Consider the following 14502-nt stretch of genomic DNA (forward strand, 5'->3'; position numbering starts at 1 on the left):
AAATGATGGAGTATACAGTATTTCAGGGCACAATCACTGCCTGGATCCTGAAGTAGCTTGGAGGAAGAAGTTGTTGAAGGGGAAAGGACTGTGGCGATGAGGAAAGGGAGATCTGGAAAAGGACGTGTGGGATGGAAGAGTGTGGGGAAGAGGATGTAGGGAGAATGGACTGGAGAGGATGGGAGGAAAGGATGCAGTCTGGTACTGACGCGGGTCAACATTCCCGCCTCACTGTGTCCTCCATTCTTGTCTCTTCACCTCCTACTGCTGAACCTAAAAGGAAGTCGAAAGACAAGGCAGCTTTTTTGCTGGTGAGGAGTTGGTGCTGATTTGTTCTCTGCAGGGCTGCCTCTCTGGACATAGCATCAGAGAGAAAAACGGCTCTAGGTCAGTCGGCAGAAGACCTCAGCCTAGCCTTTCCTTCCTCCTCCTTCCTTCTGCAGGGCATATCAAACTCAACAGGCTCAAAATTGAACTCAGAATTCTTACTCTATAGGCTTTCCGCTTAGAACACAAAACACTAACAAAATCCCAAAACATACTTTTTAGAGCCGGGCAGTGGTGGCGCACCACCTTTAATCCCAGAATTTGGGAGGCAGAGGTAGGTGGATCTCTGTAGTTTGAGGCCAGCCTGGACTATAAGAGCTAGTTCCAGGCCAGGCTCCAAAGCACAGAGAAACCCTATCTCGAAAAACAAAACAAAACAAAACAAACAAACAAAAACCCCATACTTTTTTTAAAAGCAATTTCTTTCTTTTCTAAGCAACGCAAATTATTATTTTTGTTGTTGTTCCTTTCCTCTCTGTATTCTTCAGGGGCTCACCACCCAGCTCCCAAATAAATACATGAAGGCTTATTCTTTCTTATGAATGCCTGGCCTTAGCTTGACTTATTTCTAGTTGGCCTTTCTTAATTTAAATTATCCCAGTTATCTTTTGCTTCTGGCCCTTTCCCTTTCTTTACTTCTTGTTCCATGGCATGTGTAGCGGTGCAGCCAGCCCCTGGCATCCTCTCTCTTTCTCTGTTCTCTCTCCTCAATCTCTTTCTCATATTTCTCCTCCTGTTTATTTTCTCTGCATGGCAGCTCTGCATATCTTTTCTACTGCCTACTTATTGGGCATTCAGCTCTTAATTAGATCGATTGGATGTTTTAGACAGGCACAGTAGCATAGCTTCACAGAGTTAAACAAATGCAACATGAAAGAATGCAGTACATCTTTAAATCATTAAACAAATATTCCACAGCATAAATGAATGTAACATATCTTCAACTAATATTCTACAAAAAATTATCTTTGTGAGTTAAAAATATTACATATATATGTATATATATATTTAAGGTGTAAAGTATGTTTTGCTACGCGTATTAGTGATAAGATTACTACAGTTAAGCAGATCAACCTGGTCACAAACTTATTGTGTGTATATGTGTCAAAAGTAGATAGAATCTACTCTTGTATCAAGAGCATCTCATCTGCAGTGCAATATCATCTAGAATATCCCTCATTCTAGGTCACTGGATGCTATCTGTTGTGTCTGCATTCTCTGAATTATGTAAGAATGAATCAGAGTAGACAAAAGTGGGGACACTTAAGTCATAATAGAGGCTACACAGGCGAGAGGAGATAATATTTAAAAATGGTCTAGAGAGCAGTGGTAAAACATGGAAGGAAGTGGATGAAAGTAACTAAAGAGAAAAAGAAAATCCGTAACACTTGGGATTGGATTGGCTGTTGAAGGTGAAGGTGATGTGGCTGTCACTGTACCATGTTGAAAGGTTCCCTGTAGATGTTAGGAATCTTCATGCTTCCTGTGCTTGCCTCTGAGAGGGATCTTTGCGGTTAGGAGTCCCTTAGTCTGCAGTCGTCTTTCTGAATAACCCAACTCCTTTTTATTATTCAGAGTCTGACTGCTTTCTCAGGCAGCTTCCTCTGAATTTCCTAGTTGAGTCTGATCATTCTATTAAAAGTCTTATATACTATGTACCTGCCTACATATGAGCCACGAACCAGCCACCCAGATCCATTTATGTGGCTTTATAGCTAGTGACTGACTCACAGTCACTTCTCTGTAGGACGTCAGCCTGTGAGGGTAGAGACTGCGCTTTGATGCTTGCTTAGTATTCCTAGTGCCTGGTCTGTACTCACCCAGGCACGTGCGCACGCGCGCGCGCGCGCGCGCGCGCGCACACACACACACACACACACACCAGAGAGAGAGAGAGAGAGAGAGAGAGAGAAATTTAGAAAGTGAAACAAAATACAGAGAGAAACGCATACACAGAGAGAAAGAGTCTTTAGTGAATGAATAGAGTTTATTAGATCCATTAGAATAGGATTATTCTCTCTATACTGATAAGAATAAAGAAAAACTACAAGCAACTCCTTTGGAGACATAAAGACAAGCATTGTCAGAGTTCTTAGGCTGGGTGTGGCCACTTCTACCTGTACTATAACCCTAGCCAGCACTTGGAGGTCTGCAGCAGGAGGATTACTACCTGAATTTCAGGCCAGTCTTTGCTGCATAGTGCGGTTCAGTTTTGGGCTACCAGACTTTAGAAAGAGACTTCTTGTCACAAAACAAGAAGAAAATAAAACAAAATGTCCACATCAACAATTGAAATACAGAAACATTGACAATTGTTGATAGTAACAATCATTGAGAAAAACAAAACAAGAGTCCCCAGAACCAAAGTATGTGACAGCTTCTTAGAAAATTTAGAGCCACCAGTCAGGCTGACCTAGTTACTGAGGAAATTTGTTGGGGGATATTGCTTTAAGGTGTGTTACTTTTGTTTAGGGTACATTTGTTTACCTCTGTGAAGCTGTGATTCCTTGCCTGTCTAAAACACCTGAGGTCTAATAAGGAGCGGAATGGCCAACAGCAAAGCAGGAGAAAGGACAGGCAGGGGTGGCAGCAGAGAGAACAACAGGAGGAAGGAGGAAGAATAGAGCAAGAGAACAAGGAGAGGAGAACATCAGGGGTCGGCCACCCAACCACACAGCAAGCCACGGATAAGGAAGGAAGGTATATAAAATAGAGAAAGATAAAAGCCCAGAGGCAAAAGATAGTCAGGATAATTTAAGAAAGGCTGGCAAGAAATTAGCCAAACTATGGCCAGACATTCAGAACTAAGAATAAGATAAGCCTCTGTGTGTGATTTATTTGGGAGCTGGGTGGTTGGCCCCTCAAAAAGACTAAAGAGTAAAACATCAAACAACAGAAATTGATTAATATGGGATGGAGGACATGTAGAGGGTTGAAGTATTGAGCAATATTTTCCTCTATTGCTTTCTTTCTTTCTTTCTTTCTACTGGGTCCTTAACTTAGTTAGGATTTTTATTGCTGCGATGAAACACCATGACCAAAGAGCAATTTGGGGGGGGCGGGCAGGGTTTATATGGTTTACACTTCAGCATTGCTGTTGTTCATCACTGAAGGAAGTTAGGACAGGAACTCAAACAGGGCTTAAACCTGGAGGCAGTACCTGATGCAGAGACCATGGAGGTGAGCTGCTTGCTGGTTGCTTCCCCTGGCTGGTTCAGTCTGCTTTCTTATAGAACCCAGGACCAGTCGTAATGCAGGGATGACACCACTCACCATGGGCTGGGCCTTCCCCACTGATCACTATTAAAAAGACAGCTTAATTTCCTCAACTGAGGCTCCTTCCTCTGATGACTCTAACTTGTGTCAAATTGACACATAAAACCAGCCAGTATATTCCTTTACCAAGCCTAGAACTCACTAAATGGTGAGGATAACTGACCATCAAGACCCCAGGTTCTGACTGCCTGCCACACTCCTAGCTCTGGGTTGCAGACATGTGTTGCTTGTAGTGAATACCTGAATAGTGGATACTTGAACACAGGTCCTCATGCTTGTGTGACAAGCACTTTACGCACTGAGCCACTCCCCCAGCCCTGGAAATATGTTACTTTATGTAATTAGAAACTCAGAAGGACTTTTCTCAGGATTCCAAGAGGCAGCCACAGCCACTAGAGCCAGAATGCTTCCTCACCACGCCCCTCAGAGAAGTGGGTTTCTTTCCTGGTAGTGATAGGAAAGTCTTTCTTCTCAGTCATATCTAATGACTTTAGTACTAATGTGGGTCAAATCCCCTGCTGGGAGTGCTAGACTAGTAACCAGCTATCCTGTAGGAGTGCGTGCTTTGGAGTTGGGGTCTCCAGCAGCTAATTAACCTAATTTGGTCCAGGAATGTTCTGTCTTTGGATTTTGTCTCAAAATTTCCTAATTCCAAGCCCACTCCCCCAGTTGTCTTTCTGCCTTAACCACGGCCTTTCTGAGTTATCTCAAATCAGTCACCTAATAATTCCTACTGTGACCTTTCTGGAAATAGGTCTCTGCGTATATTCTTCTTTCTTTCAACCATATTTTGAAACAAGCAATAGGTGAAGTCTCCCTGGTTCTAGGGATTTGCAGTAGCATGTGGGGTAATGGAGGAGCGTTGCATCCTAAGCCTCCTTTTAAGGACAGAACCAGCTCGTTCAGCTCCGTGAGATAGTGATAGGCATGCCAGCAGCAGAATCCACTCCGCTCAGCAGTTTCAGGAACTCCGGCAAGCTACCAGCTCAGCTCCTACCTAAACTGGTCTTGACCAGACTACTGAAGACAACAAAGAGGCAGGAAATCGCTTCTATTGATTTCACCAGCAGCTTAACTCACGGTGCCAGGCAGCTGTGTCTCTCATTGGCCCCAGCTGTGGAGAGCAGCAGGCTGAGGGTTGACCTACATCTGTCCTCTCTAGGTCAACCCCTGAATTTGTTTGTAGAAGCTTCAGTCTTCTAAAACACTAAGTTTAGCTTAGTCCCTACCGCAGCACCATGATTTTATCAGGAAGTGAGACACCTCACACCTGTGAAGAGCTGACATCTGCGGGCTTCCCCAGCTCCGGCTCCTTTTGCTTTGCTTCTCAACTGCCACCTCCCTCCTGGTCCTCCCTTGCTATTTTTGTTCCCCACCCTGCGTCCATCGTTCTCTGGGTGAGAGAGGCTATGAGGTCACAGCTGTGTGATTAAAGAAGGTCTCCCAGTCCAGTTTTTATCTCACCATGCCATACCCATTCCTTTCAGCTGCGGCCACCATCCCAGGTGCACAAGACTGTGCCCAAGTATGCCCTCCTGGGCCACCAAAGGCTAGGATGTGTCAGTTGCTAGTTACAGCTGCAGCTGTAAACAGAACAGTAATATGCACACATTCAACATGTGAGTTCCTTAATTTCTACACAGTAATTGTTTTTTTTTATGGTCAAGTAATTTTTAAAAGATAGACTGTAAGTCTTTTTTCAAGATTAGAGAGTCTGAGAGAAATTTTATTTTTGTAGCTACCATCCAAGAGTGATAAAAAAAAAAAATCCCTTGCCCTTTGTCTTGGAGCTGGATCAGTGTGAACATGTTGCCTCAGGTCTCAGTTGGTAGACAGGTTTTCTTCTACTGACCTCGCAATGGGAAGCTAATCCTCCTCTGTTCCGTCTGTGCACAGAAGCATCAGGGCCCCTGTAGGCTTCTATTTGTAGCACGGGCTCTGTTTCCATTACCTGTGACGATTTCTCCACCTCTTTAATAATAACAATAAAGAAGCTGGGATGATGGAAAAATGACTCCAGCAGCTCAGGTCCCTGTGCACACCAGCGACGTCACAGTCATTTGAGCTAGAAAAGACCTATTAAGCCAGCTCAGTGACTGTCTGAGGGTTCGTGGTGGTTTTGCCTTCCTCGGTATGCCTGGCTACATTTTAGTGCCTTTTCCAATTGCAAACAGTGCAAGAGAAAGGGTTTCTGGCTCTCCCCAGGGGACAGTGCCACACAGCTAATAACAGACCTCTCCGTTACGGCATGTGACCTGCTCTGCCACCTTAATCATCTGTATTTTGACTTTCATTCCCACCACTCCTTCTCCTGTCCCCGTGGACGACACTAAATAACTTCTCTCCATCCATGCCTCCATCCATGCTGTTTACACCCTTCAAGTCATCTTGGCTGCGGCCAATGAGCCAGTCCCTGATGGTTAACTCCTGGTGGCCATGCTGAGAGACTGTCCTCTTCCATCTTCCTCTGCAAGGCAGCCCCTTCAGGATTATAATTCATGTTCGCTGCTTTTCAGGGAATATCCAGCAGTTTCTCAATATCTGGTCTCATTTCATTTTCACTCAGACTATTCAGGAAAATCCCTTTGCTGTCTCCGTTGTCACAAAGTAAAATGATGACAGTAGAATGTTCCAGAAAACAGGGCAGAGCTTTTCAGCCTGGGTAAGGGTCATAGCTCAAGACAGTTAGTCGCCTTCTACTCCCTTCTCTGCTGTGCTCATGGGAATTCGGTGTGTGTTTGCATGCAGGCAAGCCTTTGTTTGGGTGGCTTATTGTTAACTCTCATTAGTGGTTGAAATCATATTTTGCTGCCCATATAAATGTCTGGTTGAAAACACTTCCCTCAACTCCCTCAGAAGATTGCCAACCTCTTTTCTGTTAACAATCCTGTTTACTAAGACCAAATCAACAGTGTCTGACACCTTTGCTAAAGAGGAGTTCATGTACTGTGAGCAGAACAAGTCCTTTATCTTGAAAGAATAGGAATGGCACCACAAGGTAAGGAAACAGAGTGTTTTTACAACACCAGTGTTAACGGTGTTCAGTCTGTTTCTTTGCAACCCTCTCTTCCACATCGAAAGCACCGAATTTAATGAGGCCTGGCTTAATATGCTCGGTGTTCATGTTTGAACAACCATGATAACACTGGCATGAGCGGACAAACGGTTCTCTAACCGCATCATCCTATGTAACAGTTGAAGCCATGATGGAAGGAAGGAATTATCTTTACTTACCAGGGAGGCTTAGAGAGGTCTTGTTATCAGGTTCACAAATAGCCAATAAATTCTCCCTTGAGTCTTTTTCATTCTACCACTAAGATGTTTCCTGAAGAGTTTGTGAAGAGCAACAGACTGCATGAATATTGCTGGGGTTGGCATGCTTTCCTAGGCTCTTCATTGGGAAAAATAGAGCAGCCTACATAGGCACTGTCTAATAGGAGCCCTGGGTTTACCAATAGAATAATTCAGCTGTTATTTGATGACAGAAAGAATATATTAAATTTCTAAGACATAGCCTGCTATCTCATTCTAACAATAATGTAATAATATTGACCCAGAGTAAAAGTGAGCGTATCTCTTTAAATGCCAATTCAGATGCTATAGATGTCTGTTCTTTTCTGTAAAGCTGGTGATATATACCTAAGATAAGAAAACACAGAGGTGTATTTCAAATGCTAATAATATGATTTGAGGGAAACGAAGAACCCATAAAAAATCTACTTTTATGTTTGAATTATATGCAAAGCAGCAGTATAATTTTATACCCAATATGTGGTAAGGGCAACATAGTATCCTAAAATTATAGTGCTGGCCAGATAAAAAAAAGTGCCATTTAGTTACTGTGTCAGTGTGTCCAACAGTGTCTATTCATATTTTAAATTTGGAGCAAGTGAGGGAGGCCTATACTAGCGTGGTCTTATGTTTCTAAGGTATAAAAGCAACATTTAAATAAAAGACTCCTTAGAGCCAGCATTTTGAACAAAATCCAGATTTAAAAAATTATGCTTTTAAGTCAATTGCTCCCTTTTGTCCTGGCTGGAGACGGCAAACTGCGTGTGTACACATCTACTGTCAGTACCGAATCTGTGGAGGGCTCCTTCTCTGTCAGTATGGACGAAGAATTAGTCACTCTGCATCAGTTTGTGGGCCCCTGCGGTCTCACATATAGCTACACGTAGATTGGAATTTGTGGCTTCATTGGAGGTGTTTCATTCCTGTAACTTCTCAGGAAGGAATTATTTGAAGCAACCCCATCCTTGAAGATACATCCTTAAAGATGTTAGTTGTAGTTTATAATACTCATTATTTAATTGTTTAAAAAGAAAACCTTATTATTCTTTTATAATTATATGATACAATTATATGATATAGTACAGGATGATTATGGCTAAATTTAGAAAGAGACAATAGAAAACAAATTCCCAACATCTGACAGACCTCTGTCCCCATCAGGAGATCTTGGAAGTATTGTTTAGTGTTTTCCAGGTATCTTTTTAGTTAACACTAAAGTGAGGCCTGGGAACTCTAGACAGAGGGGTTTTAGACTGCTTTGAGAAAGCTCATCAGTTACTTCAGTATCTGAAAGAATGCTTCATCTCGTCTAAGACACCAGTGGAGACTGTCCCATCATTTAAATCACAGTGCAGAAAGCCACGCTATTAACTGAGCAGACTGTTCAGTTTAGACCTTATCCATCTTTCAGAGATATTAAAATGTGAACCAGTGTCTTATAGTAAATGAGCTGTGGCAATTTGCTTAACACCTACATATTGCATAGAAAATATTCAGTCATAATTTGTGAACAGATTTTCAGAACTCAGTACATATTCATCTATGTATAGTAAAGTTCAACTTAAAACAGGACTTTCTGACATTTTATTTATTTCTAGAGCAAAATAAAGGCAAAATGCTAACATATTGACATTTATGTCAGTAAAGCTTTTGTCCCCCATGCCTTCCATTGCTTTCTTAGAGTAGACTACAACACCATCATGTAATTTGAACTCTTTATTTTTCTTTCCTCAGAGACAACAGATTCTGTCAGATACCCTTTTACCTCAAGAAGCATGACTGGTTCTTTTCTTTGATCTTCACATTTCCTGTTAGTCACTTAATATAGTTTTTAAAAATTCATCAGGCATAGGGATTGCAGACTCATTCTAATTATGAATATTATGTCTTTTGCTGGAGCAGTTTAATTACCAGATTTTACAGATGAGCAAAGAAAGCCAGGCCAGGCAGATTTTGTGATGTGTCTATCCACAGAAGTCTGATCCTCCTGAAGACTCCTTTAATCTTACTGGTCCAAATGTGTTCTTTCTGTTTCCTGAGAAATCTGTCTCTGGCAGATCTTCTGAAATGGAAATCCATGCTCTTTTTAAGTATTCTGCCTCATGTTGGTAGTTACTGTTTGCTTTCCAAATCTAGAGTCACACAGCTTCCCCAGGGAAGAGAGAAGGAAAGGGAAGGGGGAGAGGGAGGGAGGAAGAGCCTCTTATCCACAAGGGTCCCATAGTACTTGGAATACAGACATGGAATCACCAGGCAATCATATAAATTGGCTCTAATAAATGGGAACAATCCTTCTTAAGCTCTCATCTTTTTCCGTTTGAGTTTTATCTAGAATGTCTTGTTTTAAACTTATCTTTAAGTTACATGATAGAAACAGAAAGGAACATAAATGTACATATTTAAAATCTGAAATTTTAATGAAGTATTTGAAAATTGTACTGAGCACATCACGAGGAACTTGAAACCTGCTAGCACCAGTTTGCCTAACTTCCTGCTGGACGGTGCTGGGAACCACCTCCAGTCTTCTCCTCCTTCCTCCCTCAACACTGTGCTTCCTGGGGCACAAAATGAACCTGTTAGCTAATAAACAAGCTAGGTGAGGGAGAGCAAGGTTGGCATACATCTCCCAAAATTTCTTCCTGGGAAAAGGAGAAGCCTGAATAATCACAGGGAGGTGGAGCTCGCCTCTAATAACATTCATTAGCAGAGGTCCTAGAAGTAGACACAGTGCTTCTGAGGGTCAGAAGATGAGGTGAGAAAGGATAGGGATGCTGTGTGAGGTATACAGAGAAAGTCCATAAATAAGATTAAACTTAGATATTTAAAACTCCCCCACATTTCTGAGGAACTCTTTTATCAACTGTAATTGTAAGTTTTCATAAGGTAACTGGAATTTTTATTCTTTTGTTTAAATTTATCATTTTTTGAGAATTCCTTTCAGGAATTTACTGTATTTATAGCATTTCTACCCATCCTTCTTCCAATCCAACTCCCTCTCACATTCATGACCTCTTCTTTAATTATTGTTGTCACATGTATTTATATATATATATATATAAAGTTATACATACATGTACATGTATGATTTATATTTATGCATATAGAAAAATTTACTGAGTTTATTTAGTGTTGCTTACATTTACATGTGTGCAAGACTGATCGATTGGGCTGGGAGAACCTATTAGGTGACTAGGCCCTGAAGAAAACTGGTTCTCCCTCTCTCAGAAGCTATTGATTGCCTATATCTCTTCATCTAGGAGTGGGGCCTTGTGACCTTTTCCCTACACACATTGGCATGCCAACAGGTCATTATGTAGGTCTTGTTTAGGCAACCATATTGCTGCGATTTCATGGGTGTGGCTTACCTACCACATAGAAGACACTATCTGGGAGCAGATATCTTTGGTCCTCTGGCTCTGGTGATCTTTCTTCTTCTTCCTCTCCCCAGTTTCCCCTGAGCCTTAGGCATAGGGGTTATGTTAATGTAGCAAATGGGTACCCCATGATTCCTTATTCTTTGCCAGTTATGGATCTCAGTAATGGCCTCCATCAGCTGCCAAAGGAAGCTCCTTTCATGAGTGATGAGAGCTAAAGTTACCTGCAGGCATTAAGATAAATATTTAGGATGCAGTTAGATATTTACTAGTTTAGGTAAGTGTCTGTGACACTTTTATTCCTAATCTTGAAATGTGATATTAATGATATGAGAAAACCCCTGGAACAGCAGCTCGAGGGCTACATATGGTGGCACACACCTTTAACCTCAGCACTCAGGCGACAGCCTCTGGTGACTGTAAATTCAAGCACAACCTGGTCTGCGTAGTCACAGGCCAGCCAGGGCTACGCAGTGAGAGGGGATCAAAAGAAGAGGAAAGGGCAAACCTGCGACTGAAGGAAGGAAGGAAGCACTTATTTATTTTGTTCCCATTGTGAGGATATAGTCTGTCCATCATGGCAAAGAAGAAAGCGGGCGGGGCAGGGGGAAGGAACACGAGACAGCTGGCCACACTGCATCTCCAGTCAGGTAGTAGAAAGGGAGGGATGCTAGCCCTCGGCTGGTTTTCTCCTCTTTATTCAGCTAATGGAATGGAGACACCCACGCTTAGGATAGATTCTTACCTCACCTAATCCAGTTTACACACCCCCTCACAGGCATGCCAGAGGTTTGTCCATGGTGATTCTAGACCCATCAAGTTGACACTGATCATTAAGATACATACACACACATATATGTATATATATATGTGTGTGTATGTATCTTAATTCATATTCTTAAGTTAAACCATTTATAAAATGTAGAACTAAACAGTTTTTAACTAACAAAGATGACAAAATCATATTAACAAGTATGTGTCCTCAAATGGGCAATGATATTTTCATCAAAGAATTTTAAATATGCTTTTAAAAATAATTTTAAAGGATAAATCTAAATTCGGAACTGTTTATAAAGTACTAAGATTTTCCTTTTATCTCATTTTTTTTTTTGGTTGCACAAACCTAAGTCAGACAATTAAGGCAAAACCTGAATTATGTCATGACTAAATTTCTTGCTTTTGGAACTCATTAAGTAAGGAGAATGAAATGAGCTATATAATTATGACATGTCAAAGATTCCTTTGGACTCCACCTTTTTAATTGAAGGCTATTTTAAAAGAAGTATGTGTACTAGGTGGTTGGCAGGAGTTTCCTGGATCCACAACCATTCTCTTCTGTAGAATTCTTCAATAGTAACAGCATAATTCCCAAGACAGACAACCCTTGCTTATGTTAGCCATGTACCAGGAACTGTGCTAGGAGCTTTAGAAGTCTTGCTTTACTTTTTTATTTCTAAAAACTTCATGAGTTAAGTATTATTTATTTTAATTTTCAAACAAAGTACTGTCCATTCTGCTGTGGTTTCTGTGTGTATTCTAAATAAAGGGATTTAGGCAAGAGTTAAAGGAACTCTGGCAGTTATATATGATCATTGCAGCATAATAAGAAAGTACACGGAGAGCCAATTTTATTTGCAATGTGGGCGAAGTTCGAGTTTGCTGCCAACTATGGGCTCTTTGCCATTTAATAAACTTTCCTATATAATTGTATTCATAATATATTATTATCCTATTTATAAATTTCAAGAAATTTTCAGAAAACACTGTAAGTGCCTTGCACTGTGTAAAGCATTCTTTCTAGCAATATATGTAAGGACATGTTCAGTTTGCAAAAGTGCAGCACAAAAGCCCCTAGATATTCTAATACCCATTAAGTAGTTACTGTTAATTTTTGGTTTACATCTGCCCAGTTGTTTTCATACATGCAAATGTAAATAGATATCAAATTTAAAATACACTTAATAGTTTGGTTTGTCTTTCTGGGCTTTTATTTACTTGGCAATATATCATAAACAGTTCCATAAGTCATTAAAATTTCTACCAGAAAAATACAGCCATAATATAGAAAGCCCATTGTTTGGTCATGCTCTAATTGATTGGACTGATTCCTTGCTTTGGATATCTAAGTAGGTGGAGAAAATGTTGGAATGTAAATATCAAAATCTCACTCATGCTACAGGTCTCAAATGTTTTTGTTTTGTTTTATGTTTTTCAAAACAGGGTTTCTCTGTGTAGCTCTGGTTGTCCTGAAACTCACTCTGTAGACCAGACTGGCCTCAAACTCACAGATATCAGCCTGCCTCTGCCTTTCAAGTGGTGAGATTAAAGGTGTGAGCCACCACCAACCTGCTCAAAACTTTATTGGTTGAAATAAGTGTGTGCCCAATTAAAAAAAAATCTTAGATCACACTTATATTGGTTTGAATTTTAATCTAAAATTTCAAGTTAGAATGCAATTAGCCTCATAAGAATTTAGCTTATTTTTCTGTTTCTAGACTGGCCTAGATCACTATTTAAGATATAGTCTCAAAAAACTGCTTTTGCATTTAATAAGGGAAGAAGATCTCACAGGCTTGCCTGATGTAGTAAGGTGGTGATTAGGTGTGGTGGCGAGGCTCTGAAGGCAAACAGTCATGGCCAATACCAGGGAGAGGACTTTAACCCAGACTTTACTTCCCCCTATCTAGCCTCAGTTTCTGTGTGGTAGTTTTTTTTTGTAGATTTGTTTTCTATGATAATGGACATCATGTCCCTGGCACAGGGCAGGTTCTAAACATTCACTATTTACTTCCATTACCCTGAAATCTGTAACATTTCTATACATTCATTCTAAAATGAACAACTGCCAAATGCCAACATCTATGGTACTAAATATACAGAGAAGTCATGAATTAAGCCTGCTCTGAACTGCTTCTCTGAGGTGAGACCTAATCTATTTGACTCTTCCTAAAGTCTGCTTTCATATGTTTTTGAACATTTAGGCCCTCAAAGTTGTGGGATACCAAATCAAATGCAAATGAACATATTGCAATTGATATTGCTGGTGACAGAGATGGTGAGAGATTCCCCTGAACCTCACACTTGGTTGTGTGCGACCATTGAGCTCTAGCAAAGACTTGTTATGTTCTTTAAGAGAAGTCACGGTGCTGGTAACGCCTACAGACCTGACATGTCTGCACCATGACAGTGATGACTGCTCTGCTCTGCTCCACTTTCTTTCCTTTTTTAAAAATGCTTGTTTATCTATATTCTGTGTGTCTGTCTGTGCCACAGCACACATGTGGAGGTCAGAGAACAGCCTGTGGGAGTTGGTTCTCTCCTATCATATGGTTCCATCCTGGGGTTGAATTTAGGTCATCAAACGCGGCAGCAAGTGTCTTAATCTGTTGAGCTGGCTCTCTGGTACTGTAGTTATTTCTTGATACCGATTCATCTTTTGGCAAACCAGTTCTTTCTCATTTCAGGTTGGCTTCATGAATTGAGGTTAGTCTTCCAAGATTTCAGTTTACTCTTAAGGCCGAAGGGACACATGAACTTTGCCTTTTTTTTTTTTTAAGTTCTCAGTTAAATCTAGAGACAAATGTATTTATATACACTTCCATAGATCAAGAGGATACCATTATGCATCCATGTAGGAGAATATACAAGTGACCCAATGAATGGAGCAGAAAACTGCAGCTTTCTTCCAAGGTAAGTATCATTTCCCATTTCTTCATGCTTGCGTAGATCTTAGAGTGGCAGCTCTGTGACTCTGCATCTGCAGGCATTGCCTCTGAGGTCTGTAATTACCATGTCTAAAAGACATCTGTGAGGGGAGGCTCCCGAGGGGACAAGTCAAAAGCAAGCTATGGGATTAATAGGCTTTCTGCCCTCCTCCCATAATAAGATCGAGTCGAAATGAAAAAGTATAATAGCAGGTTTATTGAGCAAAACAACTCTCAGGTGAGTTCTCCAGTCCCAGAGATTGAAGAGAGGGAAGTGGTGAGCCCAGGCCAGGGAAGGAAGGTTTTATGGATTGTAGGTAGGGGTGATGACGTGTCTTCTACAAGCTGGGTTTTGCCAAAGCATGGTCAAAAACTGAACACTTAGGCAGGGATTAGGGCCACTGGCAACTTCAGGGGAGGAAGCTCAAATAGCCACCAAGAATTCGTGACACCTTCCCTTTGTTCGAAGACTCTCTGGCTGCCGGTTCAGAAAGAGAAATAGACAGGAATGGGTCTTTCCAGACCCTGGA

General features: G+C 41.1%; 2 protein-coding genes across 2 annotated transcripts in view; both read left to right on the forward strand.

The window, feature by feature from the left end:
* The window catches only part of Umad1 (UBAP1-MVB12-associated (UMA) domain containing 1), a 236768-nt gene that overhangs the window by 214741 nt on the left and 7525 nt on the right, over positions 1 to 14502 (forward strand). The window contains exon 4 of the mRNA XM_085683631.2: positions 13873 to 13958. Within this exon, the coding sequence (XP_085539757.2) occupies positions 13873 to 13958 (86 nt within the window). The remainder of the gene's footprint in view (positions 1 to 13872; positions 13959 to 14502) is intronic.
* Positions 1 to 14502, forward strand: part of Glcci1 (glucocorticoid induced 1) — a 113519-nt gene that overhangs the window by 10140 nt on the left and 88877 nt on the right. The gene's annotated exons all lie outside the window — the stretch shown is intronic.

Source organism: Myodes glareolus, chromosome 25 (genome assembly GCF_982192425.1).
Source record: "Myodes glareolus chromosome 25, mMyoGla1.1, whole genome shotgun sequence".
Taxonomy (NCBI): Eukaryota; Metazoa; Chordata; class Mammalia; order Rodentia; family Cricetidae; genus Myodes; species Myodes glareolus.